Raw genomic sequence first — 14,090 nt, 5'->3', positions numbered from 1 at the left:
AGTGCTACTCAGAGCTATGGAGAGCCCTGGAGGAGAGGTGCTTCCTCACAGGCCCAATCCCACACCCTCTGCCGTGCAGCCCACAGGCTGGAGGGGAGGCGGGGAGTCAGGACTAAGCGCTGTGGTCTTCAGTGAGGGGGCGCACAGACCAGGAACCCAGCCCTCTCCCTTGCTGGGGCTGCCTCAGCTTCCTCCCTCCACTGACCCCCTCCAGCATCAGACTATGACCAAGGCTCCAGGAGCAATCAGTGCCAAACTTTACACTGTCAGAAACATCTCAACCTCCTTTGGAGTCTGGACCACTGTTAGCAGTGCTCAGGGCTCATTTTTGTGCCTGTCAGAAGACGCTCAGGTCTCATACCCCACAGGTGTGTCAGAAACCCCTGGCATCACAGATAGCGTGGTAGGATGTCAGAACTGGGAAAGGCCTTAGTGGTAATAACAAAGAAGAGAATTACAATAACACCTGTTTAATATTCAGAACAGTCCTGTGTGGTGGGGTCTATTATTATCCCCATTCTGCAGATGAGGAGATGGAGGATGAGGAGTTAAGGAATTTACCCAAGATCACACAGCTAGTAGAAAGTAGAGAAGGATTGGTACCTTGGCAGCCTGGGCTGTACTTCCTGTCATTAGTGAATAAGTAAAATAGCCCTGGCTGCTGTGGCTCAGTGGCTTGAGTGCTGGCCTATAAGTCACAGGGTCGTTAGTTCTATTCCCAGTCAGGGCACATCCCTGGGTTGTGGGCCAGGCCCCTGGTAGGGGGCGCTTGAGAGGCAACCACACATTGGTATTTCTCTCCCTTTCTTCCTACTCCCCCTCTCTAAAAATAAATTTTAAAAATCTTTTAAATAAGTAAGTAAAATATGGACAATATTGGCAGTGACAAGGGCTATGGAGAAAAATCAAGTGAGGGTGAGGGGTAGGGAGGGCTGGGGAGGCTGTAACTTCCGGTGGGCTGCTCAGGCAAGACCGCACTGAGAAGGAGACACTAGAGTAGAAACCTGAAGAGGCAAGGGAGCAAGCGGCGGGTACATCTGTGGGGAAGTGTCCCGGAGCAGGGGAACAGCCACTGCCAAGGCCCCGAGGTGGGACTGAGAGGGGAGGGTGGTAGGGGATGAGGACAGAGGTAACTGGAGGCTGGATCACGTGGGGCCTTGTGAGGACTTCGGGTTCATTCTGGGGCTGGGACAGCCTTGGAGCTCTAGAGCAGAAAAGGGGTCGTCCAGCTGCCTGTGGATCCATGTGCTCGCTCTGGCTTGTGCGCTGAGTGTGGACCACAGGCCCAAGGGCGGCGGAAGCAGGGAGGCCGGCAGCAGGCTCCTGCTCTCCTGCGGGCAGGAAGCTGACATCGCCGAGGAGGGGAGGGGGTGGGCCTCTGGGTGTGTGTTGAAGGGCCAACAGCCAGGTTTTGCTAGAGGACGAAATGTGCGGTCAGACAGGTGGCATCGGGGTAAAGAAGTAAAAGGCAGGGGAGCCTTTGGACGCCCCCTTCTGACTGTGAAGCCACGGTGGCTGGGCATGCGCGGGCCGGCAGAAGTTCTGTGTCTGTGCCGCAGGGAACCCCTCGCAGTCCACGTCGCTGCACTACATGAGCCCGTACCAGCTGAACGCCTACGCGCTGGCCCTGACCGCCGTGGGGGAGATCATCCAGCACTATGACAGCGACAAGATGTTCCCCGCCCTCGGCTTCGGGGCCAAGCTGCCCCCTGACGGCAGGGTGTCCCACGAGTTCCCGCTGGTAGGAGGTCCCCAGAGGAAGAGCTGAGGGCTGACCGAGCTGCGGGGGAGTGGTGACGAGCCTGGGGTGGGGGCACTTCCCATCTTCCCCGCCCAGGGACTTGAGTAGCCCGGGGGGTGGGGGCTGCCTGCCGTGTGTAAGGGGTCTTGTATCAGGGCCTCCAGAAACCCACTCCCCACCTTGCTCACCAAGAACTCCCATCTGCGCCTGAAGCTGCCCACCACCCCGCAGTGGGCCCTGGCCTCCTCTCCCTGACAAGACCCAGGAGGAGCGAGGAGCGGGAGCGGATACGTGGCTGCACTGCCTCCCAGTGCCCCAGAAATGAGGATGGGGGTGTGGGTTGGGTTCGGGCAGCTGCAGGTAACTCTAGGACTCCTGAGTGGATGCTGAGATGGGGCCCTGTGGGGATGTCTCCTCGGATCACGCCCTCCCTCCCTCCCTGCGGTGAGCTGGGGACACTGACTCAGTCACTGTTCACCCACAGCAAACATCCCTCACGGGCCTGGGAGGGCCAGGCACTGTGCTGGGCACAGCGTGCAACAGCATGGTCCAGCCCTGGCCCTCCCGAGCGCTCAGGCCCTGCAGTCATTTCCTGCCAGGGCTGGGTTGGGGGAGGGGCGCTGATCTGAGCAGCTGGGGAGTGGGGTGAGGAGTAGGTCTGGACCCTGCTCACCAGAGCAGGCACTGCCCTTCAGGGTGGGCCCCTCCCTGCCCCCCCACCAGAGAAGAGTGTAGGAGAGCACTGGTCTGCTGGCCTGTGCCACCTGGTCATGCCCCTACTGACCCCCAGCCACCCACCCACCTTCCTACCCCTCCCTCCTTCCTTCCCGGGCTCAACCTCCCCATCCTCTGCCCCCAGAACGGCAACCAGGAGAACCCCTCGTGCTGCGGCATCGAGGGCATCCTGGAGGCGTACCACCAGAGCCTGCGCACGGTGCAGCTCTACGGCCCCACCAACTTTGCCCCTGTGGTCACCCATGTGGCCAGGTGAGTGCTGGGCCACTAGCACCCCATCCCAACAGCTCACAAGACCTTTGCCTCCACACCTGTCCCCTCAGGAAGACGGGAGGGAATGTCTCTTCCCGTCAACTTGCCTTTCAGTGAACCCTGACCCTAAAGAGACCCCTTCCGACCAAAGAGCTGTCCCCACCAAAGTGTTAAGGGACCTTGGGGGGGGGGTGGGGGGGCGGGGAACAACATGCCCAGAGCCTCCTCCACTGATCTTGCCCCGGCCCCACCCCAGGAGTGCGGCCGAGGTACAGGATGGCTCCCAGTACTCGGTGCTACTCATCATCACCGACGGGGTCATCTCGGACATGGCGCAGACCAAGGAGGCTATCGTCAATGTGAGCTGCGTGGGGGCACCCGGGCCCAGGGGTGGGGGTGCCTTCCCACTCCTTTAGGGAAACCCTTGGGCCTGGCTTCTCCTCTCCCTGCCCTCTGCGAGACCACTCCTGGCTTCTGGCTGCAGCATCTGGAGGGCCTGGCCGTGGGGTTGAGGCGTCCATTGGTCCCACCAGTGGGCTCCCTAGCCACCTCTTCGTCATGCTGGGTGGTCCACTCCCTCCAGCCACCTCTGGCTCCCTCATTAACCAGCTCTCAGACCGCAGTTGGCCTGGCCAGGTAGAGAAGGTGGGAGGTCCAGGAACATGACTCCTCTGTGGAGTGGCCCCCCTGTATCGCGGCCCCAGCTGCAGATGGCCCTCCCTCCAGGCCCACACAAAAGGTGTCCCACATGACGGGGGCCCAAGAGTGGAGGAAGGGAAGGGGTGTCTGACAGAATCGGACCTGTGCCCCATTTCCCTCCGCTTCCCTCCCTCTGCCTGCTCTTTCTCTCTGGTGCCCAACCTCTGCACCCCGGGTCTGTATCCGTGGCCCTCTCTCCCTCTCCCCTGCTTTCTCTGTGTTTCCATCCTTCTCCCTTCCATTTCTTCCCTGTCTTCCTGACTTTCTCCTATGTTCCTCCCTCTGTCCCTGTCCATGAACTCCTCTTCCTCTACCTGGCCCCTCAACTGGGTCCCAAACACCCCCCTGCTGTCTCACAGGCCGCCAAACTGCCCATGTCCATCATCATCATCGGCGTGGGCCAGGCGGAGTTCGATGGTGAGTCCCTCCCCGCTCCCCTGGTGCTCCCCCAGAGGCTCAGACCCTGGGGCGTGGCCCTGCCCCGCAGCGTGAGCACTCACACCCGGCATGTGTGATTGTCTGGGTCCGCAGGCAGGGGTCACCGTGCGTTTGTTTGCACGAGGGTGTGTATGTCAGGGTGTGTGCCCCACGCCCACAACCCACGGTGGTGGAGAGGAGGCCTGAGTCACTGCTCCCTCCTCCAACCCTGTGAGTTTTGCAAGGGTGCAGCTAGAGGCTGGGCCAGAAGTCAGAGACTCAGCTGGGGGCTACTCCTGTCTCCTAGTTTCAGTTACCCCACCCCCAGCCCGGGGGTCTGGTCTGACAGTCTCTGCCTGGGACTGGGGGACAAGTGCCCTGTCCTGCCAGGGCCGTCAGCGCCCGCACTCCCATGCCTGCCCTCCCCACACAGCCATGGTGGAGCTGGACGGCGATGACGTGCGGATCTCCTCTCGGGGCAAGCTGGCCGAGCGGGACATCGTCCAGGTGAAGCTCAGCCCCAGCCTGCCCATCTACCCAGGCTGCCTCCACACCCCTGAGGGGGCTTTTCTGGAAAGGGCCCTGGAGAGAGACACTGGGAGTCCCAGAGTGGCCTGGCCACCGCAGAAGGGAACAGGAGTCTGTGCCCGGGTCACAGCTCTCTCTGGGCTGGACGCTCGCTCGCTCTCAGCCAGGTCTGAGCCTCACCCCAACATCACTGTTGCCCCACCCAGGCCTCCATGGCCCCCTGCAGAGGACAGACACCTTCCCAGTGAGATGGGCAACCCCTAGAAGGTGGAGGTCTTTGGTGTCACCACAGCCCCTCTCCAAGAACTGAACTGCTTGGTTAATTGAATCACTGTCTTAACATCTCCGGTAGGACGCAGACAGGTCTTGGCCCTCGGGGCATCGCTGTCCAGTCAAGCCTCAGAGGCACGTCAGCACCCCTCCAGGCATCTGCTGCAGACAGAGTCCTACTGTTTAGGGGTTTTGGAATTAAAAACTCATTCTCCATACCCCCTGGGTTTAAAAAAAATGGGGATGGGAAGGGGCCATTCCAGGTGTGGAGACCAGATAGGGGGCTGGAAACCAGAGCAAGGGCAATCTGGGAGGCGGGACCCCAGATGCAAAGGCCTGGAAGCAGGAGTGAGCCTGAGGCCCTGGTCTGGGGGGACACCCCTGGAAGGAAGCCAGTGGGGACTGACTGGAGGGAGAGGGGAAGCAGGGCCGAAGAGGCAGGAGGCTCTGCCCGAGGGGTGGGAGGCTTCCAGAGGGCCTGACCTCCAGGAGCCGGGGGATTCGTCCAGCATTTCCTAAGTGCCTGTAAGTGCTTGGTGCCAAGACCTCAGAGACTAAGGAATCTAAAGAATGATGTATCTGGCATGCAGTAGGCACTTAATAAGTATTTGAGTAAATGGAAGGATGGCAGCACAATGACAGTGCCTCAGAGAGTTCAGGGGCGGGGGATGGGGGTGCAGCGCAGTGGAGTGAGGTGCACGGAGGCTGGAGAGGAATGAGGCAGGATCCCAGGCCTGGGGATCTGGGGGCCAGGGGCCAACAGGAAACCTTGCCTTATCCTGCCTTTCCCACTGGCCAGTTTGTGCCCTTCAGAGACTACGTGGACCGCACGGGCAACCACGTACTGAGCATGGCACGCCTGGCCCGTGACGTGCTGGCTGAGATCCCGGACCAGCTGGTGTCCTACATGAAGGCGAAAGGCATCCGCCCACGCCCCCCACCGGAGGCCCCGGAGAGCTCGCCCTCGCAGTCCCCAGCCTGCACGCCCCCTGCCTCCCCCTTGCACACGCACATCTGAGCCTGGCCCATGGCAAGTGGCTGGGGCCGCAGGAGGCCAGAGGGTGTGCAGGGTCCCTAGACCCCACTACAGTCTGCCCAGCCCAGCCTTTGGAACCCGGTGTGCCTGGGAGGCTGACAGAGGGCGAGGCCTCTGGAGACTCCTTCCCAATTTCCTGGCCTCACTTATGGCCCAAACCCAGGGAGTTGGGGGGTACAGGTGGTAGAGGTAGGGTCCTGGGCCCTGTTCTTCTCTTCTTCCCCAACACTTGGTTCTAGCCCAGCCAGGACGGTGTCAACAATCAGGGCGACTGGGGCCTTCTTGGCCCACCTGGACAATCCCGTCTGCTCTGTATGGCCCTGCAGCCTGGGCTGGGCCTCCCTTCTGCAGGCGCCCTGAGCCCTGTGCCCGCCCCTGCTCCTGTGCTGTCTGCCCTTCTGCCTGGCCCCCGACCCCCACCCCAGTATCTGTCCTGTCCCTGTTTCCTGTGAACCCCGTGAGGCGGATGGGCTGGCAGGAGTGCCTGGACCTGTGACCCCTCCCAGGGACACATGCTTGTGGTGGAAACCCGCAGCCTCCTGAAAGGAGGCTGTGATGGTGGATCATAGGCCAGGTGATGGGCCAGGAATGGAGGCTTTTCAGGCGCAGAGTCTTCTCTGATGCCTCTGAAGCCCAGTATGATGGGTTCTAGACACACGATCCACAAGCCTCTGCCTGGCACGTGGGCCCACAAGCACCACAGCTGGCACCTGGTTCCGGGCACCTCACCTCCCACAAACGCTGCCCGGGGTCCTTGGTGTCCACTCCTCTGCTGCTCACCTAGGGGCCTGGGCAAGGACAGCCCAGCCCCAGCACTCCCACCCTGCCCCTTTGTCCCAGGGAGTAGGAGCTGGGTTCAAGTCCTGCCTGGGTTCAAGCCCCGCCTGCAGCCCCTGTCTGCCGTGGGAACCCAGGCAAGGACCTCTGCCTCCTGGGTCTTGGTTTCCACATCTGTGTGGCGAGAGGGTTGACCGGATGGTGCCCGGGTTACCTTACACTCTGATGCCCTGAGAGTCCATCTACACCATCCCCAGCTCCCCCATCCCCTCCTCACCGGTGCAACCTCTCACCCCAGGCCGTCTTGGCTCTAGGGTCACTTGTTCCATCTTGTCACCACCCCAGTCCTTCAGCCTTGGACTCAGGCGTCTGAGGCCGAGCCCCTGCCCCTACCCCTGCCCCTGCCATGGGAAAGGCGAGAAAGGTGATCTCACACCCCTGGGCCCGCCCAGCTGCCCAGCCTTTACCCATGTGGGAGCAGGCCGTGCATGCCAGTCCCTCTGCCGCATGGGGCCCCTCAGCCTGCTGAATGTCCCGTGCCGCCTGGCGGAGACCAGGCCCACCTGTCTGCTGCCCGGCACCTCTCCCTCCCTGTCATGCATGACGGTGGTGTGTCTGAGTTGTCTGGTCCTGTGCCTGTGTCTGAGATGGTCTCTGTGTGGAATCTGCCTTAAATTGAAGTAAATTTGGTTCTTTTATTAAAGTTCCTTGTTTTCCTTTCTCATGGGAAAATGAGCACAGAGGTTGCTATTTGACAGAGCCCGGGTTCTCTTCTCTTTCCCCATTCTCTTGTTCAACAAGGATTAACTGAGCAACTACTATGGGGCAGGCTCTGTGCTAGGCCCTGGGATGCACCAGTGAACCAAACACAGGCCCTGTCTCCACGTGGAGCTTACAACAAACATGGATAAGACAGGAAGATGCAGTAAGCATGTACACAAATAAGTAAATGACAATTTCAGGTGGTAATAAGAGGAGAGAAGTAATAGGGTGATATTCTAGAAGAGGTGGTCAGGGAGGGCCTCTCTGAGGAGGTGGCAGTGAGATGAGGGAATGGGAGAGGGAAGCAAGAGCTCCAAGTAAAGGGAACAGCAAGTGTACAGGCCCTGAGGTGGGAGCCTGTTTAGTGTGTTTGAAAGACAGCATGGAGGCTGGTGTGGTTAAGGAGCACATCAGGAGGGCACAGTGCAGGATACTGGGTGAGGGAGCTGAAGAATCCGGAATGCAGAGGGCCTCATAGGCTATGGTGAGGTCTTCGGCATGACTCGGAGTGAAGCGAGCAGCCCTTGAGGAGGTGAAAGAGTAACATGAGCAGATTATTCTCTAAAACAAGTGTGTTGCTGTTGCACTTGATCACTCATTCACTCACCTTCTGGTGAGTGTTTACTGAGCATTGGTGCCGGCACCCACTCAGGGCTGGAGACGCTGACTCACACGGCTGCATCCTCAGGCTGCTACCCTTGCTCTGGAGCAGCAGGCAGGGAAATCCTACAACCCTGGGGTCCCGAGGCCTGGCCAGGGGGAGGGCCAGGGTCTGTGGACACCAGAGGAAGACTCGAAAGCCACGTGCCCAGGATGAGTCACTGCTCCTCTGTGCGATGGCAGGGCTGTCATGCGGCCGAACAAGCGACGGGCAGATACTCGCACGCACGTGAGGCGTGTGTCGTGCTTGGGGCCTGTGGCGCCTTAGGTGCCCAACAAGCGCCGTGTCCACCTGGGCCCTCTTCCCACATAAATCCCTGTGGCCACCCGGGACCGGGACCCCAGGGACTTGCTCCTCTGGGCCAGTCTGCTCTCAGATTAGGCCTCTAGGAAGCCGTTCCCCATGGGCTCATCACAAGAAATTTGGTACTAATTCTACAAAGTTTGGGAGTTGTTTACTTCTTAGGATCGTACAGTAAATGAGCTGATTCATGGCTGTCCCTGTAATTAGCGCCCCTAGGACTTGCATTCCAGTACGCTTTGAGTGGGAACCGGGTGGGATCACAGCTCGGAAAGAGGGCAGTTCCCATAGCTAGCGGCCCGTTTTACCTCTCCTTGGGGGCCCATGGGAAATGCATCAGGAGATGCCCACCTGACAGGGGAATCGAGGCTCAGAGCCACTTGCCTCAGGTTGCCGAGAGCATCTTTACTGAGCTCATCACCACAGCTCCTCTCCTGGGCTCTTTCCCAAGGTGTGTTCCTCAGAGCACTGGCTCCCTGGCATGGATCTGGGGAAACTGCTCTGAGCACCTCTCAGAAAGTCCTAGGGCCTTTAGGGTAGTCAAGGCTCTGAAAAGTCTAGCAACAGAGAAACCAGTTTGAATTCAAGGCTCTGATAAGGCCTGAAAGAGAGAAACCGGTTTGACTTGGTTCAATCCAGGGTTGTTGTTTTTTTAAAGATTTATTTATTTTTAGAGAGAGGAGGAGGGAGGGAGAAAAAGAGGGCGAGGGAGAGAAACATCAATGTGTGGTTGCCTCTTACGTGCTCCCCACCAGGGACCTGGCCTGCAACCCAGGCATGTGCCCTGACTGGGAATCGAACTGGTGACCCTTTGGTTTGCAGGCTGGCACTCAATCCACTGAGCCACACCAGCCAAGGATCAACCCAGTGTTTTTGACCATGGAGTCGGGCGTGTGTGTGTGTGTGTGTGTGTGTGTGTGTGTGTGTTTGTGTTTAGCTGTAACACTATTACCAAGTAAACTGCGTTGTCTTGGGGATTTAAGTGGAGATAATCTCCCTGGTTCCCAGGTCAACAAACAAGCCTGAGGCCTGCTTCTAGGAGGCCAGAGGTGGGGCATAGAGATGGAGGACCCTTCATCTCCATGGAGAAATGGACCCTTCTAGTTTATCTGGAGAGAACAAAAGGCTGCAGAAGGGCCCCTTACCCCAGCCACGCCAGAAAGAGAAACCACAGAGAAGAAAAGAGGGTGTTCAGAAATTCACGGGCCCAGACTCGTGGCTCCATGGCTGGCTTTTTTTGTGTTTCTCATTGCACTGGGAAGCGTGTGTGACAGCGGCAGGAGGGCAGGCAGAGAAGGTAGAGACTGTTGGTTAGGGAAGGAATGGATGGTGGGGGACAGGTACCTGGGCCCAGGCCCACCACCAACAGCATGAGCCCACTGGCCAGCAGCCCCACCAGCAGGGTGAGGCCGAAGAGCTGGGCAAAGATGAGTCAGAGCAGTCACTGGGGTGTGGCTATGAGCCTGTGCGTGACAGTGGCATTGGGCTCTATTCTCCCCACACGCAAAGCAGCCTGTGGGCTGCCTCCTTCTTTCCCATGTCGAGCCCCGCTCTTCACAAACCCCTGGTACAGGAGGTGCCCTTGACCTGCATTAGCCCCTTCAGACCTCGCCACAACCTGGTGGGGCGGGCTCCGTTAACACCCTGGGTTCAAATCCCAACTCTGCCACTTGGTAGCTCCACTGTGCTGGGAAAGTTACCTAATGTTTATCTGTTTCTGCAACTGCAAAGAAGTGAGGAAATAAAATAAACTGATGTCAACAGCAACTGTCACTAAAGGGCGAGGTTCCGGTATTTTCATTTTTTCCTTTTTAATTTCTTTATCTCTTTTCTTAAAGACTTTGTTTATTTATTTTTAGAGAGAGGGAGGGAAGGAGAAAGAGAGAAACACCCTTGTGCCAGAGACACCCATCGGTTGACTCTCGTACATGCAACCCAGGCACGTGCCGTGACCGGGGATCAAACTGGTGGCCCTTTGCTTGGCGGCATGACGCCCGGTCAACTGAGCCACACTGGTCAGGCTCAATTTCTTTATTTCTAAAACTTTTTCATTGAGTGCAAATGGAACCTCATAAATAAATACCATAGATACAGATACAGATGTATGCTTTTTTTTTTTAGGAGTAAAACCTTGCCCTGACCATGAAACAGGCAGATTTGAACTTGAGGCCCAGGTGAGAAAGTGCACACACGAGGGCTGTGAGAAGATGCAAAGACCCTACCACTGGCTCCCAACTTTGTCTGCACATTGGAGTCACCTGAGGAGGTTCAGAAACACTAATGCACGGGTCCCACCCCAGAGACATGATTTAATCAGTCTGGGCTCTGGCAGGTGGCCCTAAAGCTGGGAATCACTGCTTTCTGAGGTTGTGGGGTCGGGGGGACTCTGCAGCCAAGCTGTCAGATCTTCCTCCTCACCCCCACTTTATCCCACGTGTTGATGACATGGGGTGCTCCCAGTTGAGAAGACTCAGCCTGGGAGATGGAATCCAGACCTCCAGGAGTCAGCCCCGGAGACCGGGCACAGGCGCCCTCCCACCGTTTCTGGGAGAGGCTTGCTCATTAACTCAGTAAATAAGTATTCCCTAGGCTTCTACCCTGAGCCAGGTCCCAGGGATCCAGCAACAAACAAGGCTGCCCAGTGGGGTCCTGATTCCAGTTCTCCTATACTGGGGACAGGGCTGGAGTCCCCTCTCTAGCTGGCTCAGAGGCCCACCTGAGGGCTCCTCCGAGCCCCTCTGCAGAGCCCGCCTGGGGAACCTGCTTGGTCTCTGGGGCCCCATGGCAACAACTTGCCCAAGGACGGCTGAGAAGAGGCCTGAGAGGGGCCTCAGACTCCTTCCAGGGAGGGAGGAAGTGAGAGACCGGCCCTGGTTCACTCCCTCTCATTCCCACCTTCTCTCTCTCTTTCTCTCTCTCTTTCTCTCTCTCCCCCTCTCTCAGCATTTGTCACTGGTTTTGCACTCCTTCCACCTGGCCCAGGCCCGCCTGCCAGAGGCATGACTAGAGAGGAGGGGAGGGAAAGGAGGGCTCAGAGGACCTGGGCCCTGCTCCCCCTACGCATCCATCCATACCTCCCCACAAGGTTAAGCTTCTGGGCACTAGAGCCTGGGGTCAAAACCCTGCTCTGCCCCTGGCTAGCTATGTGACTGAGGACAAGGTCTTCAATCCTCTATGCCTCGTTTCCTCATCTGTAAAATGGGAATAAGAACAGCCCCAATCTCAAAGGTTTGAGGCGATGATTAAATGAGGTAATACAGTAAAGTGCTCAGGACAGTGCCTAGCACATAGTAGGTACTTGGTAAATGGTGGCTGTTGCTCTGCTGCTGTCCCTCCTTGGTTCCAAAACGCTCTGTTCCCTAACACCCTGCACAGGCTTCATTGTCCCCCTACCCACCCCCTGTCACTGCACACCCCTCATGAGTCCCAGCAGTCCAGGCCCACCCTCCTTTTCTTATTCAGTCTCAAGCTAAGTTGTGGCCTGAGTCCCCTTGGCTGGCATGCCCTGAGAACTCACCACTTGCCTGGAAGTTCACTCTGATGTCTACCTCGAGTCCCTCCTGCTGCTCTCCTCGCTGCCCCCTGTTCCTCCAAGGTTCCTGGGGTCCACTTGCTGACTTGGAGCCCTGTGACCCTGGGAAAGGGGGCAGCCCCTCCACAGCTACACTCCACACAGAAGTTGGTCTGGCCACAGAAAGCCAAGGAGGGTTCTGGGCACGTGTGTGGTCCCTTCTCGCACCCTGCCTCTAGGGAACCTCAGGTAGCTGCTTGAGGCCATGGCAGAGCTGAGAGGGGAGAAGCAGCCCGGTGTCCACTTGTGTACTGGGTCCCCCAAGGACAGGGCTCTATCTCCTCTACTGGCTCCCCCAGGAATCACACCCTGCCTGCCTCATTGACTCACTGGCCCTCGGAGATGTCCATGCCTCCCAGGTACCCAGGTCCCAGAGAAGAGCCATTAGCAACAGGTGGACTTGCCCCACCCTTGCCCAGGGCCAGGTGGCACTCACCACAGCCCACCTCCCTCTCAGAGTCTTTCTCAGCATACCACCGCGGAGAAACTGCTCAGGGCGGGGAGGTTCTTGTGCTCCTGGGGAGGACCCAGCAAGGGAGGAGGCACTGGAGTAAGGGAATCAGTGAGGGGCAAGTAACGGGATAGTCTGGGCACCAGGAACCATCCCACCTGTAGCCCAGAGGCCGAAAGGGATTTGTGAAGGGCATCTGATTCAAGTTTTGGTGGCTTCTGATGCCTGGATCTTCTCCACCTCATCTCTTGCCAAGTGTCACCTGGCTTCTGCTTATGTGCCTCTGGTGACAGAGAGCTCATAGATGCTGAGGCGTCCCTTTCAGGATTGAGCAGAGGGATGGGGTCCAGCGCAGAGACTGATTAAACAGGCAGGAAGCCCTGTCCTCCGTCTCCTGCTCTCCCATGTTCTCCTTGGTCTCTCTCTGCACCTCTGCCTCTTGAAGTGTCTTTGCTTGTCTCTTTATGAAACTGGGGTTTCCTCTGATTCAGCTGAGGCATTCACTCAAATGATCACAAAGAACCAGACTCGATGCTCTGCACACGGGACGAGGTGAGCATTACTGTGGTTACCAGTCAGAGGAGACAGAATTTGCAGCAAACACAGATGACAGGAGACAGCTCAACACCGAGAGGCCAGGCCGGCTCTCCGAGTCCCTCAAAGCAAGCTCCCCAAGGGCACTGGGAACCCTGGCCTCAGGTTACAATGTGCAGCCACCTTTCAGGAGGCGAATGTTGTGTAATTTTGGGAACTCCCACAAAAGCTCTGAAGAGGAGCTGGTGAGTGGTTGACTCCTCTGGTTTCCCCAGGTGCTCCTCAGGCACCCAGCTGTCACACTCCAGCTGTACCTCAAGGGCAACCAGAGACTGACGCCTCGGGACAGAGGGCTGCACCAGGGGACACCTGGCACTGGGGCAGGGGTGGGCTCTCCGAATGTGACCCCTTAGAGGCAGGCCTCTGGGGCTCAGGAGACGGGGAGACGGGGCCTGTCAGGGGCCATCAGAACATTGCTCTTGCCTAAGAACTGGATTCTGCTCACAAGTTCGCCAGCTCTGTCGGTCCCAGAACAGTGAGACTGTTTAATGACCAGGGGACTTGGTCATCAGCAAGTGATAGCGATTGGTAATCAGCACCAAAGCAGGATCCTTGAAAAGTTTCTTTCCTCCCCTCAACATTTATTTTTATTTCTGATTATATAAGAATACCCAGGCATTGTAGATCTGAAAAACAGAAAAAAAGGAAAGTAACACCCCCCCTCCCACATTCACCCTATACTTTTTTTAATCCTCGTCTGAGGATATTTTTATTGATTTGAGAGAGAGAGAGAGAGAAGGAGAGAGAGCCAGTGAGAGGGAGAAGCATCGATTGGCGGCCTCCTATACATGCTCCGAGCGAGAATTGAACCTGCAGCCATTTGGTGTATGGGATGACCTCCGGCCAACTGAGCCACCTGGCCAGGGCCACCCAGAGATGTGCGGCCAATACTGTGGTGTATTTTCCTTGTTTTCTAGACTTTTCCTTTCCTCAAAGAGTCCCCCACGCCCACCCCAAGGATTATTTACTTAGCAAAGTCCTTCTTCTGAGAGCAAAGGGCAGTGTTAGTACGGCCCCTGCCCTGGGGTCTGCGTCCCGACCTGAGGAGGAGTCTCCTGAACTTCCACGCTGCCCCTAGGATGTTGCTGTGTCCAGGCAGATGAGACAGGAGCTGAGGAACAGGAAGCCCAGAGCGGCGGCCGCCCACCTGGCCAGGCCAGCTGGTCAGGAGCAGCAGCCGGCTTTCTTTGGTGGCCTCTCAGGGACCACCTCCACCAGTGAGCTCTTCAGGTGGTCTTCTTGCACCTTGAGGGACCTGTGTGACCACACCCAGGCGTCAGTGCTCTCTTTCACCTC

At 57.8% G+C, this 14,090-nt stretch overlaps 2 protein-coding genes across 5 annotated transcripts in view; one reads left to right on the top strand and one right to left on the bottom strand.

Annotated features, from left to right (window-relative positions):
- The window catches only part of CPNE5 (copine 5), an 86,713-nt gene extending 79,617 nt beyond the window's left edge, over positions 1 to 7,096 (top strand). For all 4 annotated transcript variants that reach the window (XM_045843119.1, XM_045843117.1, XM_045843116.1 and 1 more), the window contains 6 exons: positions 1,560 to 1,741; positions 2,601 to 2,728; positions 2,985 to 3,087; positions 3,787 to 3,844; positions 4,278 to 4,351; positions 5,442 to 7,096. In XM_045843119.1, coding sequence (XP_045699075.1) covers positions 1,560 to 1,741; positions 2,601 to 2,728; positions 2,985 to 3,087; positions 3,787 to 3,844; positions 4,278 to 4,351; positions 5,442 to 5,660 — 764 coding nt within the window. In that variant the 3' untranslated portion in view covers positions 5,661 to 7,096. The remainder of the gene's footprint in view (positions 1 to 1,559; positions 1,742 to 2,600; positions 2,729 to 2,984; positions 3,088 to 3,786; positions 3,845 to 4,277; positions 4,352 to 5,441) is intronic.
- A 6,279-nt stretch (positions 7,097 to 13,375) lies between these two features.
- The window catches only part of RAB44 (RAB44, member RAS oncogene family), a 32,706-nt gene continuing 31,991 nt past the window's right edge, over positions 13,376 to 14,090 (bottom strand). Inside the window, exon 15 of the mRNA XM_045843590.1 lies at positions 13,376 to 14,049. Coding sequence (XP_045699546.1) covers positions 13,959 to 14,049 — 91 coding nt within the window. The 3' untranslated portion in view covers positions 13,376 to 13,958. The remainder of the gene's footprint in view (positions 14,050 to 14,090) is intronic.

This window comes from Phyllostomus hastatus, unplaced genomic scaffold (assembly GCF_019186645.2).
Source record: "Phyllostomus hastatus isolate PE091 unplaced genomic scaffold, TTU_PhHast_1.1 phas_contig_40, whole genome shotgun sequence".
Taxonomy (NCBI): Eukaryota; Metazoa; Chordata; class Mammalia; order Chiroptera; family Phyllostomidae; genus Phyllostomus; species Phyllostomus hastatus.
The sequence above is the reverse complement of the archived record's forward strand: the minus strand, read 5'-3'. Positions and strand labels throughout refer to the sequence as shown.